General features: G+C 32.8%; 3 protein-coding genes across 3 annotated transcripts; all 3 read left to right on the forward strand.

Annotated features, from left to right (window-relative positions):
- The first annotated feature begins 675 nt into the window (after positions 1-675).
- Positions 676-1,950, forward strand: LOC128041154 (LRR receptor-like serine/threonine-protein kinase EFR). The gene has a single exon (XM_052630512.1). It carries the CDS (start codon positions 676-678, stop codon positions 1,948-1,950), a length of 1,275 nt encoding a protein of 424 aa, XP_052486472.1.
- Positions 1,951-2,358: 408 nt separating this feature from the next.
- LOC128041181 (probable LRR receptor-like serine/threonine-protein kinase At3g47570) lies at positions 2,359-3,946 on the forward strand. The gene is made up of 2 exons (XM_052630558.1): positions 2,359-3,360; positions 3,445-3,946. Exons 1-2 carry the CDS (start codon positions 2,736-2,738, stop codon positions 3,840-3,842), a joined length of 1,023 nt encoding a protein of 340 aa, XP_052486518.1. The 5' UTR covers positions 2,359-2,735; the 3' UTR covers positions 3,843-3,946.
- Positions 3,947-7,895: 3,949 nt separating this feature from the next.
- On the forward strand, positions 7,896-9,060 carry LOC128032007 (CRS2-associated factor 2, mitochondrial-like). The gene is made up of 3 exons (XM_052630559.1): positions 7,896-8,090; positions 8,236-8,363; positions 8,481-9,060. Exons 1-3 carry the CDS (start codon positions 7,955-7,957, stop codon positions 8,601-8,603), a joined length of 387 nt encoding a protein of 128 aa, XP_052486519.1. The 5' UTR covers positions 7,896-7,954; the 3' UTR covers positions 8,604-9,060.
- The last annotated feature ends 5,375 nt before the right edge of the window (positions 9,061-14,435 follow it).

Raw genomic sequence — 14,435 nt, forward strand, 5'->3', positions numbered from 1 at the left:
CAGAATTTATTGACGTGACATTTTAAAATTGTTCTATATCTTAAAAATTTTAAAATATATTTTTAATTTTACGTGCACAATTTAAAGTAATATGTAATTAAAATTTTATATTTTCAAAATAAAAATTGAATCTAATTAAAGTAAATTTCATTATTAAATCCATATATTAACCCAAAAAGGACTCTTACTTTTCTTTCTTTAAATCTTCTATGGGCAATAGTCTCCTTTTCACATGGAGCTTTTGATATGCACATGACACGTTAAAAGAGTGATGATTTCTTTGGATTTTTTTTCTCAAATAATACGTTTCTTTATGTTTTTTGCCAACTTTATTGTTGTCCCCAGTCATTCTTATACAAAGGGAAAGAACAATGCTTTTGCCTATTAGTCTATTGAACGTGTTTGACGTTCACAACCACTTTTATGAGACTATGGAGAAATAATTTCTTAGTTTCCCACTAGCTTTGATTAAAGCATCTTTAACTAAGCTGATTTTTTTATTAATTTCTGTTCCTCTTGATGCTTGTTCACAATCAGTTTAATGACATAAATGAAGCATTATAAATTAAGATGATACATGGATGAATCAGATATCAACTCAACCTCCATTATTTCTTTACCTTTTGTCATCAAAACCTGCTTGTTTCACTTCGAATTCTCCATTTTCCTTTAGAAATGGAGATATTCAGCTTGAAAAACCAATGGATAAATCTTCTTTTCATTATTAGATTTACCCTGCTGTCAATGTCCTCCAAGCCTGCTACGTTGGCATTGAGAAGCAACGAAAACGACATGCTAGCTTTGCTTTCTTTGAAGGATCAGCTTGTTGGGGATTCTCATGGAGTTTTAACTTCATGGAACGCTTCCTTCCATTGCTGTCAATGGCAAGGTGTTCAATGTGGTCGTCGGCACCAAAGGGTAGTTTCATTGAACATGAGTGGCTTGTCATTAGCCGGCTTTATATCTCCGGCTATTGGAAACTTAACCTTCCTTAGAGAAGTTGACTTCTCTTATAACAAATTGCAAGGAACCATCCCAAGGGAAATTGGCCACTTGAAACGACTCGTTTATTTAAGTCTGAACTTCAATCATCTCAATGGTGAAATCCTTGAAGAGCTCAGCAATTGTTCTAATCTCCAAGAGATTGCCTTCACTGACAATAACATTACCGGAGAAATCCCAGTGTCCTTGGGTGATATGAAGAATCTCATCAATCTTCATCTTGCTGGCAATCTTTTAATTGGAGGTATTCCAGCTTCCCTAGGAAACATTTCCACCTTGAAAGTCCTATCACTTCAAGATAATAAGTTGAAGGGAACTATACCCAGTTCTCTAGGCAAATTATCCAACTTGGAATACATGTATATTGGTGGAAATAAGCTGTCCGGATCAGTTCCTCCAGTGCACAACTTTTCATCTTTGCTAGTTCTTGATGCAGCTGAAAACCAATTATCTGGGAATCTTCCGCCAGAAATAGGCTGTACTTGTCCAAATCTGGAAGGGATTTTTATTGCCCTTAATCAGCTTACTGGAGAAATTCCAAGGTCAATATCCAACATATCTAGCCTGGAACTATTTGACATCGCCTTAAATGGTTTCACTGGATCAGTTCCTGAGAATATGGGAAACCTGAGGAATCTTCTAGTGTTAAACATTCCAGGCAATTACCTTGGAAGTGGGAAACCAGGAGACTTGAGCTTTCTCTCATATTTAAGCAACTGCAGCCGATTGCAATCTTTGGGTATAAATTACAATCACCTTTATGGAGTGATTCCAGATTCCATAGCCAATTTTTCAATCTGCCTTGAAGAGCTTTTGATGGGAGACAATCAGATCATCGGACGTATTCCTCAAGGAATTGGCAATCTCATTAACTTGGATCTTATGGAAATGAAGGGAACTTTCATTGCTGGTGAAATTCCATTTCCATTGAAATCTTCAAAATCTTGAAGGATTGTACCTCGGTTTTAATTATTTGTCAGGTAAAATCCCATCCTCCATTGGTAATCTCTCTCGACTATCCAATCTAGACTTAACCAATAACAAATTCGCTGGAGCAATTCCTTTATCACTCAAGCAATGCACAAATTTGCAAAAACTAGATCTTTCAACTAACAACCTTAATGGTAGTATCCCATATCAGTTATTTGGTGCTTTTGAAAGGCTGATTTATCTTAATTTGTCTCACAACTCTTTCACTGGTTCCCTTCCATCAGATATGAGAAACATGAAGAATCTTGTCGAGTTTTACGTTCATAATAACAATTTCCAAGGTGAAATTCCCATGACACTTGGGGAGAGTTTAGAACTTACAACTCTCTTCATGCAAAAAACTCATTCCATGGTACCATCCTCAATCTTTTGCCTCCTTGAGATCTCTTGAGAACTTAGATCTTTCAAATAACAATTTGTCTGGCACCATACCACCTGAACTTCAAAAACTTCATTTTCTAGTGAGATTAAACCTTTCTTTTAATCAACTAGATGGTGAAGTGCCAAAAAAAGGAGTTTTCAAAAATGCCACTGGATTTTCTTTCTTCGGAAATAAAAACCTTTGTGGAGGAATTCCAAAATTACAGCTTCCCAAGTGCTTCAGTGAGAAACCAAAGGAAAAGGGAAAGGTTCTATCAACCAAAACCATTATTGCTATTATCATCAGCATTCTTCTTGGCTCTATTTTGGTTGTTCTTCTTGTTTATCATTCCTTGAGACACAAGGCAAGAAGGGGAACATTTATGCCATCATCTTTGTTCGACAATGGCTGCTTGCGTTTATCCTACAAACAGCTTCTTGAATGCACCCATGGTTTTGCTTCCGCCAACTTGATTGGAACTGGAAGTTTTGGCTCTGTATATAAAGGAGTTCTTTATCAACATGAAAAGCCTCTTGCTGTCAAGGTACTTAACCTTCGAAACCATGGGGCCGCAAGAAGTTTCATTGCAGAATGCGAGGCTTTAAGGAAAATTCGACATCGGAATCTTCTCAAAATTATAACTTCTTGCTCAAGCATTGATTATCAAGGCAATGAATTCAAGGCTTTAGTTTTTGAATTCATGCCTAATGGGAGTTTAGAAAGCTGGTTACATGAGCAACATGATCAGTCAAGGTATTTGAACTTTGCTCAAAGGTTAGACATTGCTATTGACATGGCCAATGCTATAGATTATCTTCATCATGGTTGTGAGACGATGGTTGTTCATTGCGATCTGAAGCCTTCCAACGTCCTTCTTGACGATGATATGGTTGCACACGTCGCCGATTTTGGAATGGCAAAGCTCTTGTCTACCGTCACAAGCAATATTGGAAGCGATCAAACAAGTTCCTCAGTGATCAAGGGAACAATTGGCTACGTTGCCCCAGGTAAAGTCTCTAACACTGAATCAAGGGAGAAACCAAATGATTTCTATTAAAGATTTTTAAATTTTTAACGCAACATTATTGCAGAATATGGTATGAGTGGATCAGTCTCTCCAGAAGGTGATATCTACAGCTACGGCATTATGCTTTTAGAAATGATAACCGGAAGGAGACCGACATGTGATTTGTTTCATGATGGCTTAAGCCTTCATAATTTCTGCAAAATGGCACTACAAGAAGGCTTGAAGGAGATTTTTGATGTTCGTTTAGTTGAAGAAATTGGTGTAAACTGGAAGAGAATAAGAAATAAGCCAAACATGGAAGCTGAGATATGGGAATGCTTTGTTTCTTTCACTAAAATTGGAGTTGCATGCTCCACTGAAGTGGCTACTGATAGATTGAGAATTAGAGATGCCATCATTGAACTTCATGCAACCAAAGCAAGGTTGCTTCGAACCGGGTTTTATGGAAGGGACAATAGATAGGTAGCAAAAGCTGGAGAAATGAAATAGAGTAGAGTTTTGAATTTTACTGAGTGAAGTTGATTTTGGGTAAACTCAATCCGAAATGGTCAGTTCAGGTTTTGGAATTTGTGGGTCATAGTGAGTTAATTTTAAATTTCCAATGGTTTTCGATTTTAGTTAGTTTCATGTTAGTGTGGTTTTTATTTGTTTAAAACTTAAAAAAAAAAAACAGGTATTTTACTAAAATAATACAAAAAAATTAAAAAAAATTCTTAAATAGTATAATTTTTTTAATTACGAAAATGGTATAAAAACAAAAAAGTTAAAAAGTCTGCCGGGAAGTGACAACACCCAGGTGGAGGGTTCGCACACAGTGACACCGATCCTTATAATGGGGGGACCATTCGGCCGGTGGAGAATAAAGAAGGAGAAGAAAAAAGAGAGAGAAAGAAGGAGAAGAAAGAAAAAGAAAGAAAACGAAAGGAAAGGAAAGGAAAGGAGAAGAAAGAAAAAAAAAAAAGGAAAGGAGAAGAAAGGAAAGGAAAGGAGAAGAAGAAGAGGAGGAAGGAAAAGAAAGAAAGAAATAAGTAAAGGTAATTTTTTGTATTAATTTAAAATTTTTTTTTGTAATATTTGTGTAAAAAATCTATGTTATGTACATTGTATGTGTTTTTATTTTATTTAGCATATATATTTTATGAAATTTATTTAGTATAAAAAATCCATGTTATGTACATTCTATGTTGATTAGAAATATTTTTATGAAAATTATTTACCATGTTGTAATGAGTTTTTTACAAAATAGCATTAAAAATAAAAAATAAAAATACGTTTAAGAAAACATAAAATACGAAAAGAAATAAAAAAGAAATAGTATATTCACGAAAATAATAAAATCCGAAAATAATGTAAAATAATAAAATACAAAATAATATATTTTTATTGAAAGTAATAAAATTAGAGAAAAAAAAGAACAAAGGGTCAAGTAAAGGTTATTTTTGAAATTTATTTAAAAGATACTGTAAATTAATACATTTCAAACATAATGTACTAAAATAATGTAAAATAATAAAATTAGAAAATAGTATATTTTTAAAGTAATAAAATCCGGAGAAAAAATACGAACAAAGGGCGAAATAAGGGTTTTTACTAAATTATTTTAACAAAACACAATTAATTAATACATTTCAAACATAATGTACTAAAATAATGTAATAAAATTATAAAATAATATATTTTTATTGAAAGTAATAAAATTCGGAAAAAATACGAACAAAGGGCAAGTAAGGGTTTTTTTGTAAATTTATTTAAAAATACACTAAATTAATACATTTCAAATATAATGTACTAAACTAATGTAAAATAATAAAATTAGAAAATAATATTTTTTATTGAAAGTAATAAAATTCGGGGAAAAAATACGAACAAAGGGTCGAAGTAAGGGTTTTTTTGTAAATTTATTTAAAAAAGATACTAAAATTATACATTTCAAATATAATGTAATAAACTAATGTAAAATAATAAAATTAGAAAATAATATTTTTTATTGAAGGTAATAAAATCCAGTAAAAAAATACGAACAAAGGGCCGAAATAAGGGTTTTTTACTAAACTTATTTTGAAGTTGCAGGCATCACAATGGCTCGATTGATTAATGACGATCCTCACATATCTGATGCGGCTAATAATATGGTAATATATTATTATTTGTTAATCACGGGTTCTATTAAAAAAAGATATACGTAATATATAGAAATAAATCATGTTATCCTAATATTTATTTTCTATAATTTAACACTATCAGGGCTCGTACCGTGTATTAAGGGTCGGGTGAATGGTATAGGATATGTCCCGGATTCACGATTGATGCCTTACTTGGAGCAAGCTAGATTCAGGTCAGCAGCATTGATCCGGACGTTCAACTTGCGGTATGATTTAATATCTGCACTAGTGGAGCGGTGGCGCCCGGAGACCTACACTTTTCATTTTCCGTGTGGGGAGTGCACAGTGGCCTTAGAGGATGTTGCACTGCAACTTGGGCTCCTAATCGACGGGAGTCTCGTAACGGGAGTAACTGCATTTACTGAGCAGGCTGCACTATGTTATCAGCTACTAGAAGACTCGCCAAACGAGGATGAGTCAAATTTTACGGGCTTGAAATTTAAATGGCTGAAAGCCAAAGTTGGATAGTTATCAGCTAATGCCACTGAAAGAGAGTTGATGTCCGCTGCTCGAGCTTACATCATGCATATTATAGGGGGTACTGATGCCCGATGCAAACAACAACAAGGTGCATACCATGTACTTACCCCTATTAGCTGATTTGACTAATGTTCGCTCGTATAGCTGGGGCTCCGCCGTTCTGGCAGTGTTGTATCGGAAGCTTTGTCGGACGACAAAGCCTTCTGTTGTAGACATGGGCGGATGCCTTACATTCTTACAGTCGTGGGCACTTTATCGGATGCCATTTTTGGCATCAGTTACTCACCAACCATACGTTTATCCACTAGTTAACAGGTGATAAAATACACAAGGAGTGCACTCTATAGCAGCAATATTAATTGGACAATGATGTCAGCTTCGCCATCATTGAGTAGTATTTAGACCTAGGCAACTATAAATGCCAAGCCCTAACCTCTACTCAAGTATGACCTCTCTTATACATATTTATTCTTTATTATCATTTTCAATCTTGTTTCCTCTATTCTAAAATGTTGACTTACGCATTAGTGAGTGTTAGGAGCATAGGCTCCAGTGTCTCTTAGCTCAAACCTGTTTTATACTCCACCAACTATAGAATCAGCTCACTCCATTTTCTAAACCCAACAAAAATAACATCAACCTATACCAATAGTTATATGCAAAAAACCAAAGAGCTAATGAGAATCTAAACCTTTGTTTCGCAATGCACAATTCCTGTGAATCAATGAAGAAACTAGTAGTCAACTTAGGACAATCTCTTACTTTCAAATCTTCCAATGCCGACAACACAAAATGACATCCTTTGAGATGTAAGTGAATGAGGCTCAGAGTTCTTCAAGTGATAACCATTCTAATTTATCAAATTTCATCTCCTTTTCATTTGCCACTTCCACTTCATCTTCTAATTTGAATACTTGTTCCAATTTAGAGTTCCTTTTAACTATGAGACATTCAAGTTTTGGAAGAACAAGAACAGATCCAATAGCAAAGAGACTTTTCAAAATTTCACATTTTGTAATAGTGATTTTGTCAAATTTTGAAAGCTTATATTGCTTTTATTGTAAATTCTATCATTTCTTATGGGTAAAAATTTGACTTATATTTGAACGACGTGTTATTTTATCTAATTACTTAATATTACGCTATTACTTGCTTCTCACTTTGTTTTTTTATTTTCATTACTTTAAAATATTATTTTATCCGCACAATTATTATAAATTAGATCAACTATCATTTAATTATTTTATATATTTAAAAAATAAACATGTACTGACGTGAGATAATAACTTGTTTATAAAAATATCTAAGGCCCAAAGGTTATTTATTTATTTATTTTCTTTTGCGTTTTAGTGCAGCTTAGTCTTAAGGTCAAAATCAAGTCTTAAATTTATGTATTCTTTTGGAATTTAATATTTGTAAATAAATTATTTTAAAGGACTTAAATGTGAAACTTGGACAATCAATGGCAGTCCGCTCCGGATTTTCCTCTACGCCAAGACCTATCTTTTTTAACAAAACATTTTGTTTCACAGTCAATACTCGATAACTAATTATTATTTCGTCCAAAGTAATTTCTTTCTGTAACCAAAAAGCACAAATACAAACTTCTTTTTGACTGATTAAAAAATATATAATAGATGTCGATTGATAAATGTATTGTTGTTAATGCAGGAGGACACAAGTTCGAGTGTTCTTAAGTTCATTATCTTAACAGGGAGTACCAACTCTTGATATGGACAATGTTTGCTTTCACCTTGAGGTTTGAACAAAAAACAATCTCTATAGTTTCTATTGGAATCTTGGATTATTATTAGCTGATCTCGATTGTAGTATTTCTATAGGAAAAATCCGGGGGGAAAAATCATCTACCGCCACATAAATATCCTCATTTTGTATTGGGGTCGAAACTATGATCCCCAAAACCGACTAGTTATGCCTCTTATGCTATGGAAGCCTTATGCTCCTATATATCCGAAGCTTGTGAAAAACATTGCTGATGGCCTGACGTTTGAAGAAACCAAGGAAATGAGAAATAGAGGACTCCACTCTCCTGCTCTTATGAAATTCAGTAAGTCATACTGTTTATAGTGTTGATGAGATAGTACTATATATTGTAACTTTAAAGAGTGCCCCTCAGATACTTGTTTGCAAAATCATTGATAACAATAAATGGATTGTTCGAGTAAATACTGATGGTGAAATCTTATGTTCAGCGAGGAATGGAGTGTATGTAAACGTAGTGGCCAGGGCCCGGGAGGCATTCGAGACTGAGGAGGTGATTAGACTAGACTGCACCCATGTTGGTACGAGTGACTGCAAAAGGATCGGTGTAAAGCTAAGGGTATTACTCCTATTTTCTCATTGCTTCTGCTGTTTACAAGAATTTTTAGTAGAAATGTTGATGTTCTTTGATCCAATTCTAATTTTCCGGGTTTATTCTTATTTCCTGTAAATGTAGGACTTGGCTCCTTGCGTACCTATTTTGTTCAAGGATGAACAAATTATACTCTGGAGGGGAAAGAGAGATCAGGAACGAAACTCTGACATTTCTGATGTCAACAAGAAATCTTCGGGTACTTAGTTTAGTTTCCGAACCGGAAATCTGATGCAGTAATGAATATTTATGCTTCCAGGCCAAAGCTTGTTGGATAGGTTGCTTGTTGATTCCGTTGCCTGGAAAAGCCATTGTTGCTGATGAAAATCAATGAACCAGTTCGTTTAAGCAACGTTATTGTCATCACCTGTTTGCATTGGTGCATCCATCGGGTTGCATTTCAGACGTCAGGTAGTCTGTTTACAAGTTTGTAATTGTCCTGAAATTTAAAATCAGTCTTCATTTTTCAGGAAAAAAACCCGTCTTCATAATGTAAAAAAAAAAGGTACATTTTTGGGAAGTTTGTTGCAAAGGTATCTTTCATTAACTGAAACAATGGAATGAAAGAATGTTTTGCACTAATCCCGTTATTTTTGTAGCTACGGCAGACTTTTTGTTCTATATGAGAATCTGTCTGGAGGACTTTTCCATTTGTAAAATGGTTAAATATGTTGTTAATTTGACAGTAATGCATCTTAGATAGAGTGTGATGTGAAATTTGGTCAAATGTTTTAACCCAATCTGACCCAAGATTAGATTAAGAATTCTTAAGAAAAATGTGAAATTAAACTGAGTGCTTGAAAATTGATGAAGATGCATGTGCATACATGTCAAAACTTGGAACCAGAAAATAATGTCTTTGTCGAATCTTCCTTCTGAAGACTTAAGGCATTTCCAATATATAGAGTGATTAGTTTTGACTTTGTTCCGGTAGTTGAATGCAAGGTGATTAAAAGAACATAATCTAAAATATGATTTCATGAAAAAAAATATGTAAAGTATTATGGATATAAGAAAATAACATAAATGCATGAATCTCAAACTATAAAAAATAAACACAATTATGACGAGTCAAAGTACAGAAACATGAACCGATATAGAATTGCCAAGTTTCCTCTTACCTTCTTTGGCACGTGTTTCAACAACTAGCAGAATATATATAGATATATATATATATAGATATTCATCATTTTTCTTTTCATTCAACTCCAAGGAGCAAGCAAAGCAGAAAACCTAAATCTATATCTTTGCCCTTTGGCTTTTCGGATCTTGATCTGGAAAGTCGCAGAGAGGGTTCTGTAGAGACTTCAATCTATCAGATTAGCAGCAAAAGCAATGGAAACACCAAAGGAGGTAAGTAAAAGAAGATGTTCTTGATGTTCCCTTATATATATGTGTGTAAGTTTTTAGTAGTTATTTATCTAGTTATCTTACAGGATTTGCTGATGAGTATTGCTGGCTCAAATAATTAGTTTAACTAATACTTACCAGGAACTATTTTAGTAGCATGTTATGCATAAATTATGTTACTCATGATGAAAAGAATAATGCTCGACTGTCAAAAACACAGGGAGACCACTTCCTAAATTAGGAAGATGTAAAACTCAAGAATTGTGGAGTTGAAGAGGTGTTCCTCTTCCAACTACAAGCCAAGAACTCAAATGTTATTGGTCAATTCTGTTTAATGTTTGATTTGAAGGGTCTTCAATTCCTTAGTAGTTGTCCCCCAGTTTCCATCAACTGAAACTGAAATATATTCTTGAACTAAGCCTTGAGCATATGGAGTTTAGGGCTTTCAAATCTCCTGTGTCATGCTCTTAGAAAAACACAGATGCCCTGGTATTGCTGTAAGCCTTGAACATGTGGAGTTTAGGGCTTTCTAGTCATTCTAATTAAATTATAGGGGTATTTTAGGATATGAAAGGTAAGATCATGGGAACATGGCAGGTGATTAGAGGTCATAGGGATACATTGTCATCTCGACCAATGTTATGTGTATAATCTGTTGGTCGATGTCTTTGAACTTTGCTTAATAAAATTCATATGACTGAGTTGACTATCTAAACATCATGTTGGTGACTGCACTTTGTATGTTTAATTGCCACACACATCATGCAAGAAAAGAGCACACAATTGTCAACGCACAATTATCAACGCACCTGTTTTAAACAAAAATAATAAACACAAACACAAGTGAAGCACACTAAATTTGATTATTACATAGGCAGATTTAGAAAAGAATAAAGAACTAAAAATTGAAATCGACAACCATGTTTTTACCTGCATTTAGTTTATATATTGAACTTATGATACTTTGAATCTTCATTTTCCATTTTGCATTCATGTCCATTTGGATATGAATATATATGATCCTCTAAATATATATATATAAAAAAAGAACTCGTGTTAGACACAAATTATATCAGAAACTTAACCAAAAAAATCCGAACAACATAAACCTCGACCTATTGATTTATGTAACATGGCTTTGAAAGCTGCTCTAAAATCATCTAAGTTGACTCCAAAACATATCCTCATTGAAAATTGCATTTGAAACAGTGACAGACTCTTCAATCCCATCTTCCCCGAGCAATTGGGGTGTCTTAAAAAACAATTGAAGAAAAATTATAACTGAAATTTTAATCTCATGTCATTAAGGAAAAATAAGAAACATCTATATACTTTATAAAGTAATATTTTCCAATAATTTACATATCATTTACTTAAAATTTATTAAATTTATTATCTTTAAAGTATTAAATTTATTAATATGCTACCAATTGTTTACTTAAAATTTTAACCTTTTTACTAATTTATTTTAACAAAATCTTCTATATGTAAAAGTAGATGTTCAAAATTAATTGGAGTAAACGTAGTAATATAATTCTTAATTTAGAAACATTTTGGCCTTATAAAATACATGTTACTTGATTTAACCTAATAAATATTGTATTACAAAGCTTAAAGTATAATTGCATTTCAATTAAATGTAAAAATACACAAGGAGTGCACTCTGTAGCAGCTATATTAATTGGACAATGATGTCAGCTTCGCCATCATTGAGTAGTATTTAGACCTTAGCAACTATAAGTGCCAAGCCCTAACCTCTACTCAAGTATGACCTCTCTTGTACATATTTATTCTTTATTATCATTTTCAGTCTTGTTTCCTCTATTCTAAAATGTTGACTTATGCATTAGTGAGTGTTAGGAGCATAGGCTCCAGTGTCTCTTAGCCCAAACCTGTTTTATACTCCACCAACTATAGAATCAGCTCACTCCATTTTCTAAACCCAACAAAAATAACATCAACCTATACCAATAGTTATATGCAAAAAACCAAAGAGCTAATGAGAATCTAAACCTTTGTTTCGCAATGCACAATTCCTGTGAATCAATGAAGAAACTAGTAGTCAACTTAGGACAATCTCTTACTTTCAAATCTTCCAATGCTGACAACACAAAATGACATCCTTTGAGACAGAAGTGAATGAGGCTCAGTAGTTCTTCAAGTGATAACCATTCTAATTTATCAAATTTCATCTCCTTTTCAGCTGCCACTTCCACTTCATCTTCTAATTTGAATACTTGTTCCAATTTAGAGTTCCTTTTAACTATGAGACATTCAAGTTTTGGAAGAACAAGAACAGATCCAATAGCAAAGAGACTTTTCAAAATTTCACATTTTGTAATAGTGATTTTTGTCAAATTTTGAAAGCTTATATTGCTTTTATTGTAAATTCTATCATTTCTTATGGGTAAAAATTTGACTTATATTTGAACGACAGGTTATTTTATCTAATTACTTAATATTACGCTATTACTTGCTTCTCACTTTGTTTTTTTTATTTTCATTACTTTAAAATATTATTTTATCCGCACAATTATTATAAATTAGATCAACTATCATTTAATTATTTTATATATTTAAAAAATAAACATGTACTGACGTGAGATAATAACTTGTTTATAAAAATATCTAAGGCCCAAAGGTTATTTATTTATTTATTTTCTTTTGCGTTTTAGTGCAGCTTAGTCTTAAGGTCAAAATCAAGTCTTAAATTTATGTATTCTTTTGGAATTTAATATTTGTAAATAAATTATTTTAAAGGACTTAAATGTGAAACTTGGACAATCAATGGCAGTCCGCTCCGGATTTTCCTCTACGCCAAGACCTATCTTTTTTAACAAAACATTTTGTTTCACAGTCAATACTCGATAACTAATTATTATTTCGTCCAAAGTAATTTCTTTCTGTAACCAAAAAGCACAAATACAAACTTCTTTTTGACTGATTAAAAAATATATAATAGATGTCGATTGATAAATGTATTGTTGTTAATGCAGGAGGACACAAGTTCGAGTGTTCTTAAGTTCATTATCCTCCTATTTATGAGTTGATGAAGAAGTATAAATAGTTCCGAACATTATGTTAAAAAGAACAAATATAATCAAAACTTATACCGAAAAAAATTAGCACTACATATCATAGGAATAAACAATGTTACTTCTTTCTTCATATATTTTTTAAATAAAACCCATACGATTAATTATTTTTTCCTAGTGAAATTATCTCATATATTTTAGCAAAATTTAATTAAAACAAAATAAAGTTCTTATTAGAGTTGAAACAAATTTACTATTTTATATGAAAACCAATCTAGTTTTTAATTTTGAACTTAATAATTAAGTCCGCTTGTCTAGCATTTTTTAGTCCGTTTTGGTACCTAAACTTATGAATAGATTCATTTTAATACTTAATTTTGGATTCCATCAGAATTTATTGACGTGACATTTTAAAATTGTTCTATATCTTAAAATTTTAAAATATATTTTTAATTTTACGTGCACAATTTAAAGTAATATGTAATTAAAATTTTATATTTTCAAAATAAAAATTGAATCTAATTAAAGTAAATTTCATTATTAAATCCATATATTAACCCAAAAGGACTCTTACTTTTCTTTCTTTAAATCTTCTATGGGCAATAGTCTCCTTTTCACATGGAGCTTTTGATATGCACATGACACGTTAAAAGAGTGATGATTTCTTTGGATTTTTTTTCTCAAATAATACGTTTCTTTATGTTTTTGCCAACTTTATTGTTGTCCCCAGTCATTCTTATACAAAGGAAAGAACAATGCTTTTGCCTATTAGTCTATTGAACGTGTTTGACGTTCACAACCACTTTTATGAGACTATGGAGAAATAATTTCTTAGTTTCCCACTAGCTTTGATTAAAGCATCTTTAACTAAGCTGATTTTTTTATTAATTTCTGTTCCTCTTGATGCTTGTTCACAATCAGTTTAATGACATAAATGAAGCATTATAAATTAAGATGATACATGGATGAATCAGATATCAACTCAACCTCCATTATTTCTTTACCTTTTGTCATCAAAACCTGCTTGTTTCACTTCGAATTCTCCATTTTCCTTTAGAAATGGAGATATTCAGCTTGAAAAACCAATGGATAAATCTTCTTTTCATTATTAGATTTACCCTGCTGTCAATGTCCTCCAAGCCTGCTACGTTGGCATTGAGAAGCAACGAAAACGACATGCTAGCTTTGCTTTCTTTGAAGGATCAGCTTGTTGGGGATTCTCATGGAGTTTTAACTTCATGGAACGCTTCCTTCCATTGCTGTCAATGGCAAGGTGTTCAATGTGGTCGTCGGCACCAAAGGGTAGTTTCATTGAACATGAGTGGCTTGTCATTAGCCGGCTTTATATCTCCGGCTATTGGAAACTTAACCTTCCTTAGAGAAGTTGACTTCTCTTATAACAAATTGCAAGGAACCATCCCAAGGGAAATTGGCCACTTGAAACGACTCGTTTATTTAAGTCTGAACTTCAATCATCTCAATGGTGAAATCCTTGAAGAGCTCAGCAATTGTTCTAATCTCCAAGAGATTGCCTTCACTGACAATAACATTACCGGAGAAATCCCAGTGTCCTTGGGTGATATGAAGAATCTCATCAATCTTCATCTTGCTGGCAATCTTTTAATTGGCGGTATTCCAGCTTCCCTAGGAAACA

Source organism: Gossypium raimondii, chromosome 5, assembly GCF_025698545.1.
Source record: "Gossypium raimondii isolate GPD5lz chromosome 5, ASM2569854v1, whole genome shotgun sequence".
Classification (NCBI taxonomy): domain Eukaryota; kingdom Viridiplantae; phylum Streptophyta; class Magnoliopsida; order Malvales; family Malvaceae; genus Gossypium; species Gossypium raimondii.

Coding starts and splice junctions, on each gene's coding strand:
- LOC128041154 (XM_052630512.1), top strand. CDS start 676: ATGGAGATATTCAGCTTGAAAAACCAATGGATAAATCTTCTTTTCATT.
- LOC128041181 (XM_052630558.1), top strand. CDS start 2,736: ATGCCATCATCTTTGTTCGACAATGGCTGCTTGCGTTTATCCTACAAA. Junction 3,361..3,444: donor AATTGGCTACGTTGCCCCAG/GTAAAGTCTCTA, acceptor ACATTATTGCAG/AATATGGTATGAGTGGATCA.
- LOC128032007 (XM_052630559.1), top strand. CDS start 7,955: ATGCCTCTTATGCTATGGAAGCCTTATGCTCCTATATATCCGAAGCTT. Junction 8,091..8,235: donor TCCTGCTCTTATGAAATTCA/GTAAGTCATACT, acceptor TCTTATGTTCAG/CGAGGAATGGAGTGTATGTA. Junction 8,364..8,480: donor GGATCGGTGTAAAGCTAAGG/GTATTACTCCTA, acceptor CTGTAAATGTAG/GACTTGGCTCCTTGCGTACC.